Consider the following 21,693-nt stretch of genomic DNA (forward strand, 5'->3'; position numbering starts at 1 on the left):
CTAGTGTAAAAGCTCATAAATTAAAGACAAATTCTCATTATTTTAACTTGCTTTAAGGAAAGTCTTTGTGTTACACCTACATCACTGTTTACCAGAGAAGACTATCAGGATTTCCTCTGCATTATAATGTTCGGCATTAGTGGTTATGTTTTAAAAAGATAGAGTACTCTTCATAGATCAACCTGAACCTTTCAAGAACTTGTAAGACTGCATGAAGATCTTTGTATGTGTGTTTCTCTCTGAGTAAAGAAGAACCTGAGATACGGGTTACCATTGCTGTGCAAAGGTTAGATCTGACTGCGAGTAAATGCTTAAATCTTGTGGCATTGGTACTCTGCTGACAGAGAACCTCTAGAGGATGTGGAAGGGTCTGGCACTTCTTTTTCTGTATACTGAATGACAAAAGAACCTGCACCCTTTTGGCTTCAGACACCAAATTTACATAAAAGTGGCAAGGTGGGAGAAACAAACCTGATGATCTTCATACCACTCTGCTGTTTGGGATAATAAGGCTTTGATGTTGCATTGCACCTGTATGCCCAAATTCCACCACAGAAGTAGGTGGCGAATTGGCCAGTTTTCTCTGAGGCTTCAGTTTCACTCTGAGGTACTAAGAAACGTGCCGCCTTCACCAAATGAGCATGAACCTGGTAGAATAGATACGGGAACGCTTAGCTTAGCCAATCTGGTTAACTCTATACATTGCAGTCTTAAATGCAACCTCACAAGAACAGGCAGAAGAGAAAGCATTTCAGTGAAGCAAAGAATCCTTCTGTGGTCTGCCTTCAATACATTACCTGGTTAGAGACGTGAAGATTAACTTAATTTCAGACCCACAGAAGTAGTGTAAGGAACAGAGAATGTGCTGATCTTTGGAAAAACCCTGTGCCTAAATGTTCATACACCTAAAGGAAAGTGATCTTCAGAGCTCAGATGAGGAGCACATCTGGAGGAGCGCTCTTCAGCTGCCCTCAGTATAACCAGTACTTTGTAGTGGTGTGAATGTTTCAACTGGGGATCAGCCATCCTTTAATTATCACTCTGAAAGTCGGCCCTTTGGATATCACCCATTACATTCTTCCGTTGAAGAGTCCCAATTCTATTTCCCTTTTCCTATTTTGATCTTATTTTGGCTATTATAATAAAGGCCATTTATGTCGTGTGTGTGCCCCCCCCCCCCCATGTTTTGTATCCCTAGAGTAACAGAAATCATAATTTTCTGTGTCCTCTCACCTCTGCAACTGATAAATGAATTTTGTATCCCAGAGTATGTTAAGAGTGGTCTTTGTGGCACCTTCTTTCAAGAAGAACAAAAAGAAACTGGTCATTCTCGAAATAGTAAATTCCAATGAGAGGGAATGTAATGACCGTTATTTATCTCTGTACTGGAGAAACTGAGATGCCAGGGACTCAGCATCCCCTTCATGCCACAAGATGCTGATAAAAAAATGGTAGTGGACTTCAAGGACTTCAAGAGACAGGTCTTTTAGTCTAGCATCTCTAAGCTTAGATCATATATTTGGGTATTACAGGTCATATTTTTTAAAAGTACCTGCTTAATCACCAAAGAGTTGACAGCAAAGAGCATAAAGAATAAAAGTTGTGAATATATCCTAACCTTTCAGTTCTATTTTAAATAAGTAGAGGAGAAATAAAGGTGCTGTATATTCAACAGAAACTTATTAAATCCATATAATGGGTTGAAAGTACACGTTATTTTAACTGTTCTCTAAAAGGCTAACAGAGTCACAGATGTTGAACTCCTTTGGCTGTGCATCTGTTCATAAAATCATGTTAGTTTAGGGTATCAGGTAGTACTCCCCAGGGTCTTGACTGAAACAGAAAACAACCTGTAGTGTCTGCTCATGCAGCTTCGGTCACTACTGGAGAATTCTGTTGATTATTTTAAAATTAGGACAGTCCAAAGGTAAGGCTTACCAGTATTGTAAAAGGGAACAGATTTAGTCTCCTAAAGATGTGGTGGTTTGGTATAAACAGTTGTCACGATGTGATAACCCGTGTGTCTCCTTTGCAGGGGAGGAGCTGTGCACCGGCCTCATTTCGGGCTGTTCTTTGGACTGTTCCTTCGGCTTCCAGACTGATGTCCACAACTGTGAGATCTGTCAGTGCCGACCACGGCCTAAGAAGTGCAAACCCATTGAATGTGACAAGTACTGTCCCTTTGGATACTTGTACGTATTCTTACTCTGAAAGCGTATTTAATACTATCCCTGTACATACTGAAAATATGAAAAATCCAGGCATGCGTACTTGGGTTTACTTTGTGGCAAAGCAGAGGGAAGTGTAGGAAAATAGAAATGTCAGTTCTTGATGTGAGATTGAAGTATTCTTCAAAATGGATTTTGATTAACAGATTAAGAAACAGCAACTAAGAAAACAGCGGCAGATTATAAAAGCAAAGGAGTGCTTAAATTTTTTTGGAGAACATTTGACAAACAAGATGAAAAAGCTGCTTACAAGTCATGTCTCTTGCATGTGGCTTTTTGAAATTCTGTTTGCCTGTTCTGCTGTGATACCCTTTTATTTTATAGCCCATTTATTTTGTTCAAATTATTTTCTAGTATTTCAAGGTGTTTTTCAATGTTGATATGACAGCAGACTAGTTTTAGTTAGACATTTGTGATAGTTACTTTACAGGATTTGTGAAGAACAGTACTGTCTCTTATCTAAGTTTTTGTAATTCTTAAAAACCTGTACTGTTGGCTGGACTCCTTTCTCCATAAAAGGAAAGAATTGCAGTATTTATTCATTTATGGAACAGCTGGTGAAAACTGGGCAGATGTTTTGTCATGTAGAAATGTCTTCATAATTATTCTGGTGGCTTTTATATATATATATATATCACCAATACATATTATTTTTTGGTAGGTCTATTCCATGTTATTGCCTGCTTTTCATAACAGTTTAATTTCTACCTCATGACAGCTGATCTTCAGATAATGCTCATTTGTAATTTGGTTTTTTAGGATTTGTAATGAAGTTTACTAATGTTGCAACTCAATGTTTGATACTAACACTCCTTTAATTTCTGGTTCACTTCAGAGTTCTGTTTCACACTTGTTAATAAATGCTGCAGGTTTTTACAACAGTAATCTTAGGGTAGTATTAGAAAAGTATATAATTATATATATCTTATATAAAATATAAGAAAAGTAGTCCTTTTCTTAATATGTGGGTTTAATTAACTACGGAGAAATCAAAATATGGTAGATCCCAAATGATCAGAAGATTCATAGATTTTAGAAAAATAGAAATCAAGCTGTAACATAGTGACATTCTCACAGATTAGTCAGCTCTGCTCATGGATGGTGCCAGTGACCAATTTATATTCTCTCTGGTTGTGCTTCCAAAGTAAAAACACAAGGAAAAATGAAGAAAAAGAAAAAAAAGGAGGGTACCAGCTGTACACCTTCCTTTATTCTTCATGCTATTTTTAGCCATAAAGTCATATTCTACTTCCATGAATATGCTAGTTGAACTCCCACTTATTGCCCATACAAGTTGTGCGTTGTGCATGGTGCTGAACTGTGTGTGTGTGACTGGCAGTAATGTTCTTGATTTAAGTCTACCTCATTCATGACCAGACCATGTATAACTGCTAAAAACTATAGTATTTTCTTTGGTCCTCTTTTCTTCCTTAGCTTTCAGTAAAGATGAACCCCTTACTACTTCTTACATATATTTTTACTCTGCAACTTCTGATTTTTACTTTCTTTCCTTAAGTAAAGGTTTCTCTTTACTGTTGTCATTTATGCTACTTTTTAGTATTGTTCAGTTTGCAGTGACATAGGCTGTTCCATGTGAACTGAATTAATAAGCTTTGATTCATTCAGAAATTTGTTACGTGGTTCGACGGGTCTGACTTCCATGGTGTGTGTGTCTCATGAACTGTGGCTTAACTGGTCTTCTAAAGAAAGTTGTGAGCAAAGATGAGGAAGAGCTTTACGTGTAATTGGAAGATGACCCTCAGGTTGCAGTGAATTTGACCTGTGATATTAAGTTATACTCTGACACAACAGTATAAATCATCAAGAATACCTTTTTGAACAACACTCCCAAAAAAATCTGAAATCATTCTATTGGCCTTCTCTTGTTGCACTTCATGTGAGATGTGCCTGCATTATTGTGAAAGTCCTTAAAGGAGAAATCTCTAAAAATGAGAAAGAGAAGAACCCAAGAATGGAGCCTAATATACTTTGCACCTTAATAAATTGATTTTCTGTGTTTGAGTGCAGTCCTCTTGACCTTCAGAGTCCTGTAGTTTGTTTGATCTATGAGAATCATCCTGCTAAGACTGGTGCCTAAGCACTTTAGGTGATTATTGTTCATAAATCTTTGGTATGTGTCAGTAGTAATCTAGCTGACTGTATGGGGAAATCTAAAGGTGTCCGTGCCATCACCTTCAATGTGGACATACCTGAAGCTTGCATTGATGCTGTCTGTCAACCCAGAAATGCTTCAGTCTTCTGAATGAAAATCAAAGAGGACTGAAGAGAAAAAAGATAGATGGACCTAGCTTTATATAAAGAAATCGATCAAATCATTCATTTTGCTGGAATGCTTTTCTGTAATAAAGAACTCATGTCTCAGTTTCTGAGAAGGATAGGAAAAGGCCAATGAGTATTGTCCATGAGCGGCAAGAGCACTTTAAACACAGAGATGCTTAGTTGTAGGTGCAAGTATTTTTCAGTGTCGATCATGTGTCAAGGATAATCTGTTAAAGGATACAAATTTGAGGCACAAATCCCAGCGATTTTCTAAACTCGTGAAGGAAGCAGCCAGTGTCTGAGAAATTGTGTGATACTGTCACATAGGAGTTGAAAAAATTTAGAAAAATAGTAAGGTTTACGATGTTGAAGAAGATAATAAGACAGGCTTCATTTCCTAGATTTACTGGTCTTTGTACACCTGAGGGAGACTAAAATTACAGAGTAATACCCTTCAAAATGGAAACTCAGATCTTCTAAAATGGAAAGTATCTGGAATTTAGTGAAAAAGAAGAAAAATGGTGAACAAGTTAAAGTTTAGAAGTGTAAATATTGAATCTTGCCATTTGCAGTTATTGATTTAAAGTCCTAGACATGATAAAAATGACACCTTGATCAGACATTGATTCCCAGCGTATCGGATGGGGACCATATAGTGACTTGCCCAGGCACTCCCCAGTCCAAGGCACGCTGCCTGCCCCACCATGCCGTACCCCATCCGGAGTGGCCCTGGGAGGTTGGTGAAAACATCGCTCAGGTCAGGACTGCTCCATGGGCTAGCACTGAACCACATGATTTGTCTTCAAATAGAAAGCATTATAAAAAAGATAATGTGCAGCTTCTCACAGAATTACAGTGTTTGTTAGAAAGAGTAGTAATTTCTAGCCTGTATGCATGACTTATTTAGTGTATTGACCTACAGAGGAAAACTGCAGATTTCTGTATGTGTTTTCTGCAGTTAGAGAAGCTGAAATGCACTCTTCTCTCTCTCCTTTTTTTTTTGAACTAAAGTGTACATAAAACAGTTGTATTAGAAAATCTGTGTGAACTATATAGCAAAAGCATTTTATAAATGACAGCAAATATTAATGGGCATAGTGTGGTAGCTGGGAGTAAGATAAAGATGTTTGAAAAATAAGCTGATTTCAAGCTGGTGCTAGTGTTTCAGGAACCCTGTCTTTGGGATGATCGTTCCCTTCCATTTTTTTACATCTGAAAAAAACTGAACTTCAGACTTCTTTTTTGAGCTAAATGGAAAATAATCTTCGATGTAAATTCTGGTTTAAAATGTAGTATGTAATCTAATTACACGCAATGCTTGGCTGCTGTTTTTGAATGCTGAGTGTTTAGTAAGTCTTAAGACGATTATAAAAACCAACAAAACTACTAAGCATTGGAAATGAGCACCCTAATCTTGTCACTGTCTATAACATACACGAATAATTGTCTGAATTAAATTAATAACATTTAAATATAACTATGTGTGTAACAGTTCATAGTATGAAGAGCTAAAATTGTGGTAAGAACTACTTTAAGATCATTTCCCATAAAGCCTTACTTTGCTGCCAAAATTATTTAGATTTGCAGTTGTACAGTACATTTGTTTGGTTCTTTACTGTTACCATGCCAGTTTCTTTTCTAAACTAGCAAGCCTTATGTGACTTACAAGCCTTTTATGACCATCAAAAGTGTGGGATGTAATGAAAGACAAATCTCTCTTTTAATGTAAAACTTTGGTTACAAATAGGACACTAAAGGAGCAAGCATTAAAAGTATATTAGAGAGTGAAAAGTTAAGGAGTAATCAGCATGGGGGGCGGGTGTTTGCTTTTTTAAAAAATAACTGTTAGAGCTTAGTAACTGGAAAATCTGAGTTTGTGCACCTTTAAAGAAACCAAGGACTTTTCAGAATTGTCTGAAACAAACTGCTCAATAGGTTTCACTGTTTGAAGACTCTACACATTAATGGAAAGAAGCATTTCTTTTCTTATGAAAAGTGCTGTGTTTGCAGAGGTTTAGGAGGAAAAAACAGATGGATAGGAGGAGAGAATGTCTTCCATTCTCCGTCCTACAGTATGACGATGTGTTTTCCTCAGCCTTTTAATTAAAAGTTAAATTTTTCTAGATTTTGAAGTCAGGCTTCCTAGAGATTTACATACTTTATTTCTTCTCTATGCCTCTAGGTGTTCTTCTTTAACTTCCCACATTTTGTCTTTTGTTTGGGGCTGGGAGGGTTGTGTGTGCATTTAATACTGTATTATTCAATGAGGGATCTGTCAAGTTTCCCGATAAATGTTTCCCAATTTTAATGAGTTACCTCATTAGAGCACTATTTTTGTGAGCAGACTTGTGAAAATCATTTATTGGGGTTTTTTTCCCCTCAGTGTCTTGAACTTCTTCATTTGAAAGACACAGAAAATTACTCTTATCTGTATATGACAAGAAATAGTACAGCTATGCCTAAAGTTTAAAACATTATCTGTCTTCCTGAAAAAAAGACAAACATATTCAGTATAGGATTCTCAGAATCTGAAGAGATGCTTTCAGGTGGTGCTCTAGACTCCTGCCTAGATTCACTTGGAAGCTTGGGAAGCATTTGTGTTCTTGCTTCTCTGTACTCTGCTGAAAAGTTCTCTGGTTGTCTGTGTTTCAAAATTTGTTGCTGTGAGGCTTCTACCTTTTTTTATATGGGTTACTGGCATTCCATGTGCTAGTTTTCAGGTAAGCTTTGTGTCTGTTTACTTTTTCGGGAAACATTTGTAGTTTTAATACACAAGAGAGGGAATCTACTGTACTTGTTGTTGGAGGAAAAAAGTTAGCAATAATTTTGTCTTATAAAAGCGCAGTCATTTTAACTGATTCCTACCTACCCCTCCAACTTCTTCACAGTTTTAGAAGTTTTTCTTTCTACATTTTCTCTTGAAAAAAGGATTTTTCATCTGTAGTAATCACAAGCACGTATGTCTATATTATGTGCTATGGCTTGAAAGTGAAATGCAGAGATTTTGCCAGCCATGTGGAGGAGGGAGCACATGCCAGGGATGGAGACCTGTACACCCCACAGACCTGCTGAACATCAGGGTGACAGTTAATGATAATTTTCTTTACTTGATCAGTTACTTCTTTAGGGGATGCTTTTGCTTTAAAGATACGACATGTAAAAGTAACCTGCTGACCTTTTACAAATTATTTTGGTTATCTAGGAAGAACAAGCATGGCTGTGAAATCTGTCGGTGTAAGAAGTGCCCAGACCTGCCTTGTGGTAAAATCTGTCCGATGGGCTTCCAGCAGAACAATCACGGCTGTGTTATCTGCAAGTGCAGAGGTATGTGCGAGTGCATTACCACCTCTAATTACAACTAGTTTTCAAAGCAGTTGGAATCTAGAGCAAAAGAAAAGGAATACTGCACAGAATACGTAGGAATTGAAATACAGTAACTGGTGGGGGAGTCGGTTCAGCTTTGCTCAAAGGAGTGTATTATTTTGCAGGTGTTATTATCTGTGTTCATCTGGGCATCAACAGAAAGCCTCAGCTCTGCTTCCATCTCCCATTACAAAGTCAGAAAAATCAGTTTGTTATCATTAATAAAAATTAGATCAGGCTTTTAGTAAGTAACTACTAGCAGTAAGCTAGGTTGGGTATTTTTTTTCAGTAGCACTGTTCATCTTAACTTTTTCGCCATCATCTTTTCTTTACAAACTCAACTTTTTGGATTTGATAGATGCCCTGTACACCACGTAAAATTAGAGTGCTGTTTCTTGGACAGTTTTCAGGCGGTCTTGAGAAACAATGAGCAGAGAAAGCGCTTACCCAGGAGAAAGCACTGGGTATTCTAAAGCTAAAGATTTCACACGTGCCATATCCCAAACTTGAAACCACCAAATTTGAGGTAGAGACTGAAATATGATGTTCATTGGTTGTCTGCTTTAGTTTTGTGCTGCTTTCAACATGTCTCTCTTTTAAGATATTTTCAGTTTGTGTTTTGTATTAGTCTGGGTATCAGACTTCCTTCATTGCTCACCTCCGTGTGTTGCATTTAATAACTTCGTTTGTCCTCAGGCTTTCTCTGATCCTAACTGCTCTTTCATGCTTATTTTCTTTGATTCTTACTTGTGTGGTTTGATTTCTAGCTATAGGCAAAGAAGTTTGAGTATTTTCCCACTGTTTTGTGTAATAACTCCAGTCTTAACTTTTTTAGCAGCTATTCCGATGCATATTAAGAAATGATAATACGTTAGAAGATAAGACAAGCTATGGGAACATGAGACTGGAAGAAGGTGTATGAGTTCCTGAAGTCACTGTCCTCTAGTTGGAGGCAAACTTGCAATCATAGAAATCAGAAGGACAGGGCTGGGGTAGTTTTCTGGAAGAGTCCATTTCTCTGCCCTCACATAAAATAGAGTGTATCTGGATAATCCTTGACAGATGTTTGTCTAAGATTTAATTTATTAAGAATCTCCACTCTCAAAACGAAACAAAACAAAACCTCTAAAATAATGTTTTCCAGTGTTTACCAATATGTGACATTTTAAAATAAATTTTCTAATATTTGTGTCTCCCTTTCTATAAATTGCACCATTTACTTCTTGTCCTAACTCAGCAGACGTAGGGAACAGCTAAGCATCATTCCCTTTTGAATTTTTGCAATATCTAAGAGGTTGCAACTGGAGCTCCCCAAACATTTTTTGAGATTTTTTCCTAGGTCAAATAAACCCAGTTATTTTAGTCTCCCATTACACTTCAGAAACTGCATATTGTACTTCAGCGGTAGCAAAACCTTCAAACTAGTAGAGATAGTAGCACTGCATTTAAATTTACAGTGGTCCTGTACTTGTATCTTATATTGAACTTGCCTTCCCTGCAGTGATATCACATTACTGACTCATTTTTACTTGTGAGCTACTGTAATCCCAGATCTTTTCATACCTCTAGTTATCCAGTTATTCCCATTTTGTATTTGGGCCCTTGGTTTCTGAAGTATTACCTTTTATACTAATTTTAATTAAAAAATGAAAAGTGAAAACAATTTTGGGTTGTGAAGTTAATTTTGAATAGTTTACTATATGCTTGGCTTGTTTCTCAAAATTTTGGAAGCTATTTTAGAATATTTCAAGGGAAAAAAAGATCAATTGCATCAGATACTTTATTTATTAAGGAAGGGGAAGGGTATGACCATCTAAGACACTTGTGTGTCAATCATTTTAAACTAGGACAGTATTTCAGTGATACTAACTCAAATAGGAATTAATATTTACTCTGATAGTAAAATACAAAAATGCAGTAACTGAATGTCAGTTTTTTTCATAGTATTTCTGTTTGTGCAATGGGATGAAGTTTGTTTTAAGAACTATTTTATCCTTATGCCATGGCTTTTTAATTCACAAAAGGATATACTAATGTAGTTTCTGTATATTGGGTTCTCATTCTGATAACATGCATCAAACTTTATACCATCTGCCTACCTTTAATAGATCTGCCACAGCTGAAGAAGTGCTGACCCACAACATTAGCAACAAACAAACAAAACCAAAAAAACCCACCCTTACTAAAATGACATATAAACATGACTACTTTTCATACTACATCCTTTTTTAAAAGGAAAATGAAATAAGCGACTTAATAGAAATAGCCTTATTTACAGATGTGTCAGCAGAACATGGTTGACATACCACTGAAAACAAGTCAGTTCACTGACAAACTGATCCTAAATCCTTCACTATCATAATGATGTGGGTGAGGGAGTGCTGGGCTCTGACTTTACTCTGCTGATTAAGAAAGAATGTATTGAGGCTGATTCCTGCAGCACTTAAATACCCCTTAAGAGAGAAATGAGACTTTATCCTCCTTAGACCAACTGCTTGTGTGTTCTGGCTGAGTGCAAGTAATGCAGCAGTCCAGTGCTGCAGTCTCATCTCAGTAAAAACTAGGAATGAGGGATAAAATTGTCAAAGCACTTACCTTCCAGACATCTCATTTACCATAGTAATATAAACAAATAATTTCTTGTAGGTGAGTGTTTTATGAAATATTTCCAGTATCTAGTATGACCCTGTTAGAACTTGCTTGTAATTTTTTGTCATTCATGATAAAAGACCATCCTTAGCTCTTGTAAATGCTTTTATATTCTACTTGCTATCAGATACGCACATTATAGATAATCTAATACACTGTAAAATTTAATGGTTTCATTTTAAATATGCTTTGTGCTTCGTTCTGTTTCCCTCCATTGCATTTCTTTTTTTTCTTAAATTACTTAGTGGGTTTTGCATTTCTGTATGATTAAAAAACAGTATAGGTATGCAGAAAGAAGTGAAAATATTTTCCAGGGAAATACATTCTAGTACATCCTGCCATCCCCTCCAGTATACCTTTTAACTGTTTCATGTGTGTTGTCACTTTATTTCTAAGTATAAATGATAGAATTATTATTCACTTGGTCTTAAATGTGCTTTAAAAATAAATGCAATCCAGGCATGAAAGTTGGTGTCGTTTTTTCCTAAGCAACATACTCTTACCAGGAAACTTCATTTTCCTTTGATTTTGTGCAGAGGCAACTGCTTCTCTTATGCCTCCCGTTAAAACAGGCTCTTGCCTGTCAATGGATGGGCGCCGACATGAGAACGAGGAGAGCTGGCACGATGGCTGCAGGGAATGTTACTGTCACAATGGACGGGAAATGTGTGCCCTGATCACCTGCCCTGTTCCTAATTGTGGCAACCCCACCATACATCCAGGGCAGTGTTGCCCATCATGTCCAGGTACCGTGCTTGTTTCTCTATGCTTTGTAATCAGGTTTCATTTTACATGTGTTCTGTTTCCTAGTACATGAAGATAATCTCATGCATCGTTCAGCAATAGGTATACATGAAGGTTTCTATGCCCAAATATAACATGATGAGTGTCTTTCATTGAGATTTCAGATGTGAAAAATGGGAACTTAACTATTTAAAGCACGTGCATGTTGTGGGTGCTTACATGTTAATCTCTGACACATTGAAATCTTTAAAGTAGAAAAACTTTCTGGTCTATATTAGCTATGATAGAAAATTCATACTCATATACAATTTTGTTACCTATATTAGCAAGTATTATAATAAGCCATTGCATTTTCTTTTTTTTAATTTGGAGTTTTATTAAAATTCATCTCCTGATGTATGTTTCACAAGCCCTCAGAGGAGTACATATTTGAACAGACTTCTTAAGTAATTGAACATCATAATTCTCTGTTCTGAGGGAAGGCTCCTGTGCCACCAGCAGTAGAAGATTATTTCAATACTTTCAGTGGGAAGGTAGTGTACAATTAATGCTGCATTTCAGTACATTTTTAATAAGTGTTAATGTGAAAAACATCTATGAAAGATGTTAAAGAGTGTGAGTAGAGTGTAAGATTCATGCCCTCTGTCTTCAGAATGATTCCTACAATATTTTTTCTGCGAAACAGATTCTTTTGTAATACAGTGATACTGTCTGTGACTTTATTGGAAGTCATGTTACCAGTAGGAACAACCAGGCTCATGATACTACTATAAATAGCAAAATGGTAAGACAGCACTGGCAGGGTATAAGCAATTACGAACTGTTTCAAATTCTTTGTAAGGAACGGGAAATCCTGGGGGCAAAATAAGCAGCCAGAGCCTGTTTCTAAAAGTGACAGAGAAGAGTGTATCGTCCCTAGCACCTAAGGTAACTAATCTCTTTAGATTCCTTAGACAAATGGTGATCTCCAATCTAGTTCACCTTGTGATAACTGGAAAAACATAGTTCCCAAAAAGGTGGGAGACTCCAAAAGGTCTGCCTCCCTTCCAGCCTTTTTCAGCCTGCACCAGTCTCCTCCCCTTAGCGTCAAGGCTGGGGCTGTGGTTCCTGTGGTTCCATGGCCAGCTGTGGTGTTGCTTTTGGCACTGGCTTTCAAGGAGCCAAAGCTATTTTAAATACTAAGTAATTTAGCAGTGCTCACTGAGGCCAGGCTCTTAGTGCTTAGCATCTTAGTAAAGAAAACCATTAATGAATTTTTTAGCTGAGATGGAAACACTAAGGAGGATAATCCCATCAGTTACCCACACTAGGGGAACAATCCCTCGCTCACTATCTTCTCTTCTGTTATTGAGTTTCTGGCTAGTCTGACAGGGAATTTAGAGATCATGTTTAAAGGGAACCTTAGTGTTTTATCAGCTTAGAGCACATTTTTTTGCCACAGCAGTGTGCCATGTTGGTCTGTATGCATCCCATCAGATATTGTCTTTCTTTCCTCCAGCTCCCCACACACAAGCACATCCAGTCTGTTTTAAATAATCCAGTTCTCTGCCCTGTGAAACCTCGAGCAGGGGGAGAAAACAAAACAACAAAAAGATTCAATGGCAAATATTGTTCTAGGAGGAGCAGCCAAACAGCAAATAATAAATACAGAATATCGTATTCCTAAAGTCATGTTACTAGACAGGGATGTTATTTTCCACTTGCACTAGCTGGAATTCAGGGCTGCACAGAAGTTGCTGTTGGAGTACCTGCAGCAGTCACTCACCTTTCACAATAATTTGTGTATTATTGTAGGGGATGGTATACTTCATATGGATGGGCACAGGTTAGCGTGTCAGTCTGGCGTTACATACTCATTCAAGATTCAAAATAAAAAATGTAGGTTGGTTGTTCCGGTTCCAGCAATTCTGTTGTTAGGTCTCCAAGACTTATTCCTGATTTCACTCTATTATCAGCATACTTGTGCACAGTGATTTACCTAACACATACAGAGCACCTCAGAGCATTCAAATAAGCGTAATGTTAATTTTGGTCTTTTGGAAGCACCAGTGGTTAGTTACATTGTGTACAGAGAATGAGTTTGGGTAAATCCATTCATAAGCCCAATGTTCATGGAAGAAACATCAGTATGAGATTATCTTCCTATGCTATACATTTCTTGTGGATGAGATCAGTGTCTGATTCTGAGCATCAGCAATGTTGGTCTCTAGTATAAAAGAGCAATTGCTTACCCAGTAGTGCCCATTCCCTTGAGGTATAATGTCTGCACACGTTTCTCTGATGTCTTTCCTGCTTTCGAGTACTGGTCACCTTAGCTTCTGTGTTAGCAAAGCCATACTTGGTGTAAACTCTTACAATGCAAGGGCAGACACAGCATTTTTTAAGTGATTGCATATCTAAGTGCTTGAATTAATATGGCCAAGTTAGTCCCAGTGTGGTTTTCTTTCCCCACTGAGGTTTTATATTTGTTAGAAATGTACTTCTGATTTTATTTTGCAATGTATTGATTCCCCGCTGATGTTAAATAAATATCGAGGCTTTCAGTAGGCAGGAATGCAGTTTGGAATTGTGAGACTGTGAACATATCACTCGAATGTGTCTGGCATAGGGATATTGAAATGATCAGCAATCCTGATGTACTGAGTTTTGAATTGCACTTTAACTGATCAAGAGGGAAGTGGCAGCTCTCGAGGTAATTTTTCAGACTGAACAAAAAGTTAGTTTTCAACAGAGCAAGGTATACCTTGACTGCTGCAACGTTCATTTTAATTGTGTTTCTGTATATTAAGAGATTTAAGTGGGCTGTCGCAATGCTTTTGAAAAGCTCCAGGTTTCTTGTAGGATTTAGAAAGCCATTAACTGCTAGTGTTTTGCAGAGCCACGCTGTCCAGAAAGCATGTATTTGTTTGGCTAGTTGCTCCTTCAGAAATATTGTAGCAATTGAGTTGCAGTGATACATCAGTATCCATGCAGCAAAGGGACCAGTAGGCGATACTGTATGTACAGCAGTACTATGTGGTTACGCTTTTATGATTATGAACAGTGTATGAGCTGTAGTAAAACAGGCCTGTGACTGCAGAGAACTAAATGTGAAGGAGATGACTCAGAAAATTTCCAGATAAGAATTAGTATTGCTTTTGCCATGTTAGGATGCTATGCTATAAAATGTAACATATTGTTCCAGCTGAAATAAAAACCAAACAGTGACAAGGCAGCGGACCAGCTATCTCACTTCAGGTAAATGCTGCTGGCTGCTGAATCACATACATAGTTCATAAATGTAAGCAATAGGAAAAGCATAGCATAAGCAAATAAATGAAAGATAAAATAATTCCCTGGAAAAAGAAATGTGCGAGTACTTTGTGAATGGAGTATGATCGGCCAGAGTCGGGATCCTTGAGTTCTACTGATCATTCTCCAGAAATGAAAACAAGTAATTGAGTGGTGTGTCTTCTGCACGGCAATGCTGTGGAGCACAGGGCAGAAACACCATTCTCCAGGCAGGTACAGCAGTGCTGCCGATGTGGGGCGAAGCACGTGCACTTTGTGAGCCTTGGCCTGCCTAAATGACTAGAAGAGGAGCAGCTGTCCATTTAACTTTACTGTCCTTAACAAGATACTTGCATTAGGATGATTTTCACATTAAGCGTCTTTATAATTGAGTAGAAGAGAGGGACCTTCAGAAGGTGGTTTAGAGATGTAGTGTTGTTACCTGGAAGCCACTTTCTCTTCCCCTCCGTTCACAGCACAGGGAACCTGAGGCAGCTCAGTTCTGAGTAGGCCCCTTAGTTGTCCAGTGTTACCTGGGTTGAATTCAGGCTGAAGGACAACATCACTTAGAGGCCTGAAGCTTCATGTTGCAGCACGTAGCTTTCAAACTCATGGCTTCTGCAGCTGAATAAAACATGCTGTGTGAGGCATCTCGGTTCCTATACACAGTGCATGGAAAAAGCTGGTGGACTCACTCCAGATCCAAAGCAACTGCATGTTAAGCAGGCAACTAGTATTGCCCTCAGTGCCCCTTATGTGGGAGTGGGCTGCTGATGCATTTTAAGCAGGCTGTGAGGATGCAGTTCGTGCCATAACCTTTTCTTGATTTTAAGTGCTTGAACACTTCCAAAGTGCAGGACAGGTTTCTTTTTTCTTTTAAAACACCAAGAGGTAAAAAGAGTTCCCCCATTTTTTCAGTACCCCTGTGGCTAGAGGACACTCATGCTGAACAGGGAAACAGCTTCAGTTCCTTTCTTAACTTGAAGGAGGTCAAATCTGTGCTCTAAACTGCCAGGTTAGAGGCTGGTGGATCTTTTAGCCAGGGCTGTAGAGGTAATGTAATTAATTTTTCAGAAAGGAATTAAGGTTCATTTGGTGAGATACAGTCACTGGAAATATGAGTCTACACACCCTAGCATCTCCTTAGGTCCAGTTTTTATTTCAAAGACTGCAGATTTCTTTTTTTTTTTAATTATTTAATTATTTTTTTAATGGAACGAAGCACTGAAGCACTTCCACCAGTGTTAAGTGCTTCCTGTTTCTAGGAGTTTGGGTAGGGGGTTCTGTGTTTAATCTGGCACCAAATGCTACAGACATGTATCACTCAGGAAACTTTAAGACAGACAGTTGAGTCTGGACTTTCTAAATCCCATGTGAAAAGCATACCTATCCATCCTTTCAGGAATTGCACTTAACGCTTATATTTAGCAGTTAAGAAACTGTCCAATGAGTACAGTTTTTCAGAAAATGACAGGTGTCTCTTCGAATTCCTGTGTCACTGGTTGGTTTGATTTTTTTCTGAAATGCAAGGAATGCTTCAAGACTGATTCTCAAATTGTTTCTTGTTTATATTTTTCCCTTCTTCCATGAGATGCAGGTGACAAAGTCAAAAGTGACATAAAATTGAAAGAGCTTCATTAAGAATATATTTGTAGCTGGTTTTGTTACTCCTAGTATTGTCAAGAATAACAGACATTACTAATCTTGGGTACATTTGTTAATCATTAGAGTCACAGTTGATTTTGCCTGTCTTCTAATTCTGTTTTTCCCAGATGAAATCATTGTGCAGAAGCCAGAGCTCACTAGTCCATCAATCTGTCATGCTCCTGGTGGGGAATACTTTGTAGAAGGAGAGACATGGAATATTGATTCTTGCACGCAATGTACGTGCCACAGTGGACGTGTCCTGTGTGAGACCGAAGTCTGTCCACCTCTTCTTTGTCAAAACCCCACCCGCACACAGGACTCCTGCTGTCCACAGTGCCCAGGTATATACTGACAACCAGAGTCCTTTCATCACAGTCCTTTCTTGATCTGAGAATGTAAGATGTGAATATTGAATGTTTTGCTATGAGCACAGCTGGTTGTGGTGGTGCCTTTGTTCTTCAGCGGTTTGGAGTGAGAGCCTGCAGTCCTCTATTTCAACTGCAAAACTGGACCGTGTGCAAGAGATTATCTTACATGTAAAGGGGGGTTGTGGCCCTGGAGTTTGAACATCTTTTAAGACAATCTAATAATGTAGGGGTTGCATGAGAATCAGAATCCTTAGTTGGAAGATCTTTGAAATATGCACTGGCTCATTTATGGAAGCATGCAGGATTAGAGAAACTTCGAAAGTATTGAAAGTAATCAAAGTGCTAGGCATATACAGACTTGTTTGTTTTCCTTTCTACATGCCTTGTTTTTTATGAACCATGTTGTTACTATCTTGTCTATTTGGGATTTGGTCTCAGAAATACTTCTGTTTGCTTTTACCTTCACCTGGTATGATCTGAGAGTGACTTGAAGGCAACTGAGTAATATCAAAGCATTCCAGCCCAGCAGGTGTGCCAGATTTTTCCTAGACTGCCTCACAGTGTCAGGAAGGGTAACAGAATTTTCTTTCCCCTGAGGAAAGAGATGCAATTATAAGTGCACGTGAATTCCTATTTTACATAGCAAATGGGGGAGTTTAGTGTACTGGAAATGTAGTCCAAACCTGTGAACGGTATATAAACTTGCTGTGAAAATACTTGTCTTCATTAAAAACAAAATCTAAAAAATTTTACTTTAGGAAAAAAAAAAGTTAGGTTTTGCCATTTCTTCTACAGGGTGTTTGTTGGGGTTTTGATTTGGTTTGGTTTTGGGTTTTTTTTTCTGAGAAAATATTTTCAGTGAAAAAGCTAGTTCTCCTGGCTTCCCTTTTTCTCGTTATTAATAACAGCAACATTTGCTTAACTTCAAAACGCTGTTTGAAGGAGCTGATCTTTTCTCACTGGCTATATAAGGAGCTTGGTCTCATAACTTATGCAGTTAGATTGAGAGCCTGCCCTGAGTGCCCTTATGAATCCTTTCAATTTTTTTTCTTCTTCTCCTTTTTACATGTTCTCTGCACATACAGTCATATATTTCTTGATCTATAATATTTATTAAGATACAGCTTCATTGCAGAAATATGTCTCTTCCATGTGTGGGCATGAGAATTAAAGCAGGCCCATCGGCATCAAGCTGAAGCCCAATCAAGTTCCATTTGTTTCTCAACAGTTCATAATTAGCTTGTGTAAGTCCGCTAGCAAAGGTTGACAGCAGCATAATAGCTTTTCACTTTGCATCATTCAAGGATTTGAACTGACGTTGCAGAAGCTGGGATTCAAGTTTTAGATTTAAGTTTTAAATTCAGCTGCTTCTGATGGCGATTGTTTTTCACTTTGCTGTTCTTTTTTCTTTCCTTTTCTTTTTTTCTTTAAGTAAACTCAGTAAAGGTCTACATAAACTTTGTTCTTGAGCACATCATGAGATCCTTATCGCATGAAGTACTGAAGAGGCATAATGCTCTGTCCTAGTTCTTCCGAAGTAGTGAGCCAAATTGTTACAATTCCGTTGTGTTCTTCAAGGGTGAACCTTCTGTAAGGAAATATGAGAGATGTGTCCTACTGTAAGTTAAATAACTTAATCTGTTTATATTTACAGATGAGCCTCTTCAGCCCTCTTCATCAAGCAATGAGAGCATGCCCAGTTATTGCAAAAATGATGAAGGAGATATTTTTCTGACAGCGGAGTCCTGGAAGCCCAATGTCTGCACTAGCTGCATTTGCATGGACGGTGTGATTAGATGCTACTCTGAGTCTTGCCCACCAGTATCCTGTGAGAGACCGGTGCTGAGAAAGGGACAGTGTTGTCCTTACTGTATTGGTGAGCAAATAAAAATAGTTGATAAATGCTGTCCTTCTTGGGAATAAGAAAAAAGTTTTATTTCCAAATTGAAAAATGTTCTCCCTGTTTTGGGGAGATGCAGTTTGTGCCTCGTGATTTGTCATTTTTAGGTAGAAGTGCACAAAGATGTAAATGTAATTTGTCTACAAGCTTGAAAAGACATCATCCTGAAAATGGTTATGTAACTTACTAGGTGAAAACATTACACAAAAACTGTTTTATTTAAAAGATCTACTAGGTAACACATATGTTACATCAAGATCTATGTGATGATATGAGGAAAACATTAATTACCATTGCATTGTGAAATTTCACTGAAGGGAGAAGTGTTAATAAAGCATCCGAATTAGAATACAGGAAAAAAAAACAGGAAGTTCGCTGAAGATAGTTATAGAAGAGGCGAAATAATATATTTGAGAAAAAATTAGGGAAAACATTTTTTTAAAAAAAACAATTTTTTAAAAATACTAAAAATGCGTAAAGAATTAAGGGTCGTGCACTAGCTTTGAATTTGGAGTTGAAGTGAATGGTGGATGCTGTAGACAGTGAAAATTGCCAGGCATTTTTAAAGTTGCAGAATTTGAGATTACTGATCACTTTTTCATTGTATTTTGAATAGGAGCATTTATTCACAGATTACTTTTTTGTGAGTTCACAGTAAGTACAAAGGCTGTAGAATGGAAGCTGATAGACAAGAACTTTATAATGCACTTACTGAAATCAAGTCTTAGTAGTATTGTTGGTAAGCATTCAGAGCTTATTATAACCTTCAGTTCCAAACGTAGTAGGGGGAGATACAGTAGAAAAAAATTCAGTAAAAAGGAATATAATAAAATTGACAGGCTTTAGTGTTAATTGAACATGTGAATCAACTTGCCCATCTATAAACAAAACAGTTCTTCATCAGACAGGTGCCAGAAAGGTTGTGAAGTCCTTCAGGTACGTTCCATTGATATAGCTCTTGAAATCTTTAATTCACATTAAAGATAAAAAAATCTTTAATGATAGCTGATACAGTTTTATAGGATATGAAAGGAATTCCATCAAAGAAATGCCTGGAAAGGCTGGAAATTATCAAAATTTCATTTATGCTTGGAACCCTATTTGGATTCCTGATGAGGACGCTTTGCGGGGAAAATACCATGTTATCCTATTATTACTTTCTGATCATGGTTTGTCTACAAACTGGGGAAGATTTAAAGTTTCTTTGACAACTGTCTTTCTGCAGGCTTTTCTTCCAGTGATTGACTTTGCCAACCATAAAGATAATTTCAACCCAGAATACATTTTAACCTTAAAAAAAACCACAGTGTATGCAAATGTCAACAATCACCTGTAGAGTCGAACATGAGCCTTAGTACTGTACTGGAGAATTCTTTTTGGGGTAGAGTAAGGGGTACACCACAAGGACTAGTGCCAACAACTACAACAGTAAAACCTCTAGAACTTAGTGCCTACACGTTGCATGTCAGGTTTGCAAATACATACACAACATGTAGATACGGCTTAATTAATTTACTTTGAATCTTGCACAATATTGCCAGTACTTAACTGTATGAGCTCTAAAAGCATGGTTTGGTTTTTTTAGTAGCAGCTATAAGAAATACAGAAGCTAGATTTTAATTAGTGCAGATACAAAGACTTTCAATGATGATACTGTAAAAATGTTTGTATCTAAATAACTGAAATTCATGGAAACAACTTTTTAATTTTTTTTTTACGAAGTACTCTTGCTTATAAGAGGAGTAAGATGATGCTCTTAATTTTTGTCTTCCTGGTTCTTACGGGTTTACTCTTCATTTATTGAGAGCTGTGAAGCACATCTTTGTACAGATTGGTCCTTGCTCCTTTCATGTCATTGTTGATAAAATGTGTAGTAGGCAAATTCTGTGGAAACAGGCCTTCTTCATTTATTGGAATTTCAAACATTCACCAGGGTTTTAGCACTGTGTTCTGCTTCTTTCTAGATCCAGAGCTGGTTAATGCCTAACAAGTTAGTGTAGTTTCAAATTCTAAATTTTACAGGATGCTTTGTTGTTTGTCTGAATCCTCAGATTCAGTCCTGTGTGTTCAACATTCTTCTTTCTTGTGGAAAGAAAGATTAATTTGGAAAGATAACCTTCTACTTTAGAGAGGATAAAGGGATATCTATTTGATTAGAGACAAGATTAGTCTTCTGTGGAAAACAGAGGGAGAGAAAGCAAACAACTGTTTGTTTACCAGATGAGACTGATTTACTGGTGCAGCTAGAGGAAACTGGAGAGAAGACTGATAGAGCTGCACGCAGTCTTCTTTTTTGTGTTTCTTACTGCAAGTCTCTCTTTTTTCCACTGTCCTTAAGCACTTGGTGGTGGTGTGGTGGTGTGGACTTGGTGATCTTAAGGGTCTTTTCCAACCTAAGTGATTCTGTGATGTTGTGATCTTCATCCTGTGCTTCTGCTTGCATAGAGATGGACACCAAAACAGGAGGCACGCACAGGGCAATATTTCCCTAGCACTTAAAAGTTTCTTCTTGAGGTTCAAAGGTGCAACACTGCTATTATGATTTTACCATTGTTCATTCTTCCAAAAAACATTTACTGTTATTAAATAGTAATGTGTTCTCTAAAAACTTGCAAAAGCCTGAGCAAGTTAAAGGACTTTTCCAGCAAAACCAGCTGCTGAGTTGAAGAAGCTGTCCTGAGCAGGGCAAGGTAGCACTTCGGGGGCAAATCAGCCCCGAGTGCACAGGGGGTGCTCAGCTTTAGGGATGCATAAGAGGCCCGCTGAGGCTGTGTGCCTCACCCTCTCCCCAGCCATATCTACTTTCTGACCAACACAGGGCTTCACTGGCTCTATGTGCTAACATGCACATCATCACTGGAAGAACCTACTGTGCTTTCTGCAGCTTGCAGCCACTTTTTCCTCCCGCTCTTTCTTTCCAATTTCCACCCCATATTCACTTACAAAATCTTCTACTTGGAGAATATGTTGTCACTAATTAAAAGCTGTACTGGTGGCCAAATTATTTAATACTTTTTTTTTATTTATATTTGGGAGGTAATTCTAATATTTACATGTTTACATATGTGATCTGTGTGAATGTTAAACCAGTATTTCTCTGACAGCTTAAGAAGGTTACTTTGTGATTTCATTCCTTTACTTCATGCACATGCTTAATCTGCAAATTCATGTCATCAGCAAGTTTCATCATAATAATTTTTGCCTCTTAAATAAAAAAGGCAGCAAGAAGCTAAGATGAAAATGA

General features: G+C 37.7%; 1 protein-coding gene across 1 annotated transcript in view; it reads left to right on the forward strand.

Moving 5' to 3' along the window:
• The window catches only part of CRIM1 (cysteine rich transmembrane BMP regulator 1), a 188,078-nt gene that overhangs the window by 158,388 nt on the left and 7,997 nt on the right, over positions 1–21,693 (forward strand). The window contains 5 exon segments of the mRNA XM_037405516.1: positions 2,036–2,192; positions 7,711–7,832; positions 11,057–11,266; positions 16,307–16,522; positions 18,204–18,425. Of these exon segments, the coding sequence (XP_037261413.1) occupies positions 2,036–2,192; positions 7,711–7,832; positions 11,057–11,266; positions 16,307–16,522; positions 18,204–18,425 (927 nt within the window).

The sequence above is a fragment of the Falco rusticolus genome, chromosome 12 (genome assembly GCF_015220075.1).
Source record: "Falco rusticolus isolate bFalRus1 chromosome 12, bFalRus1.pri, whole genome shotgun sequence".
NCBI lineage: Eukaryota > Metazoa > Chordata > Aves > Falconiformes > Falconidae > Falco > Falco rusticolus.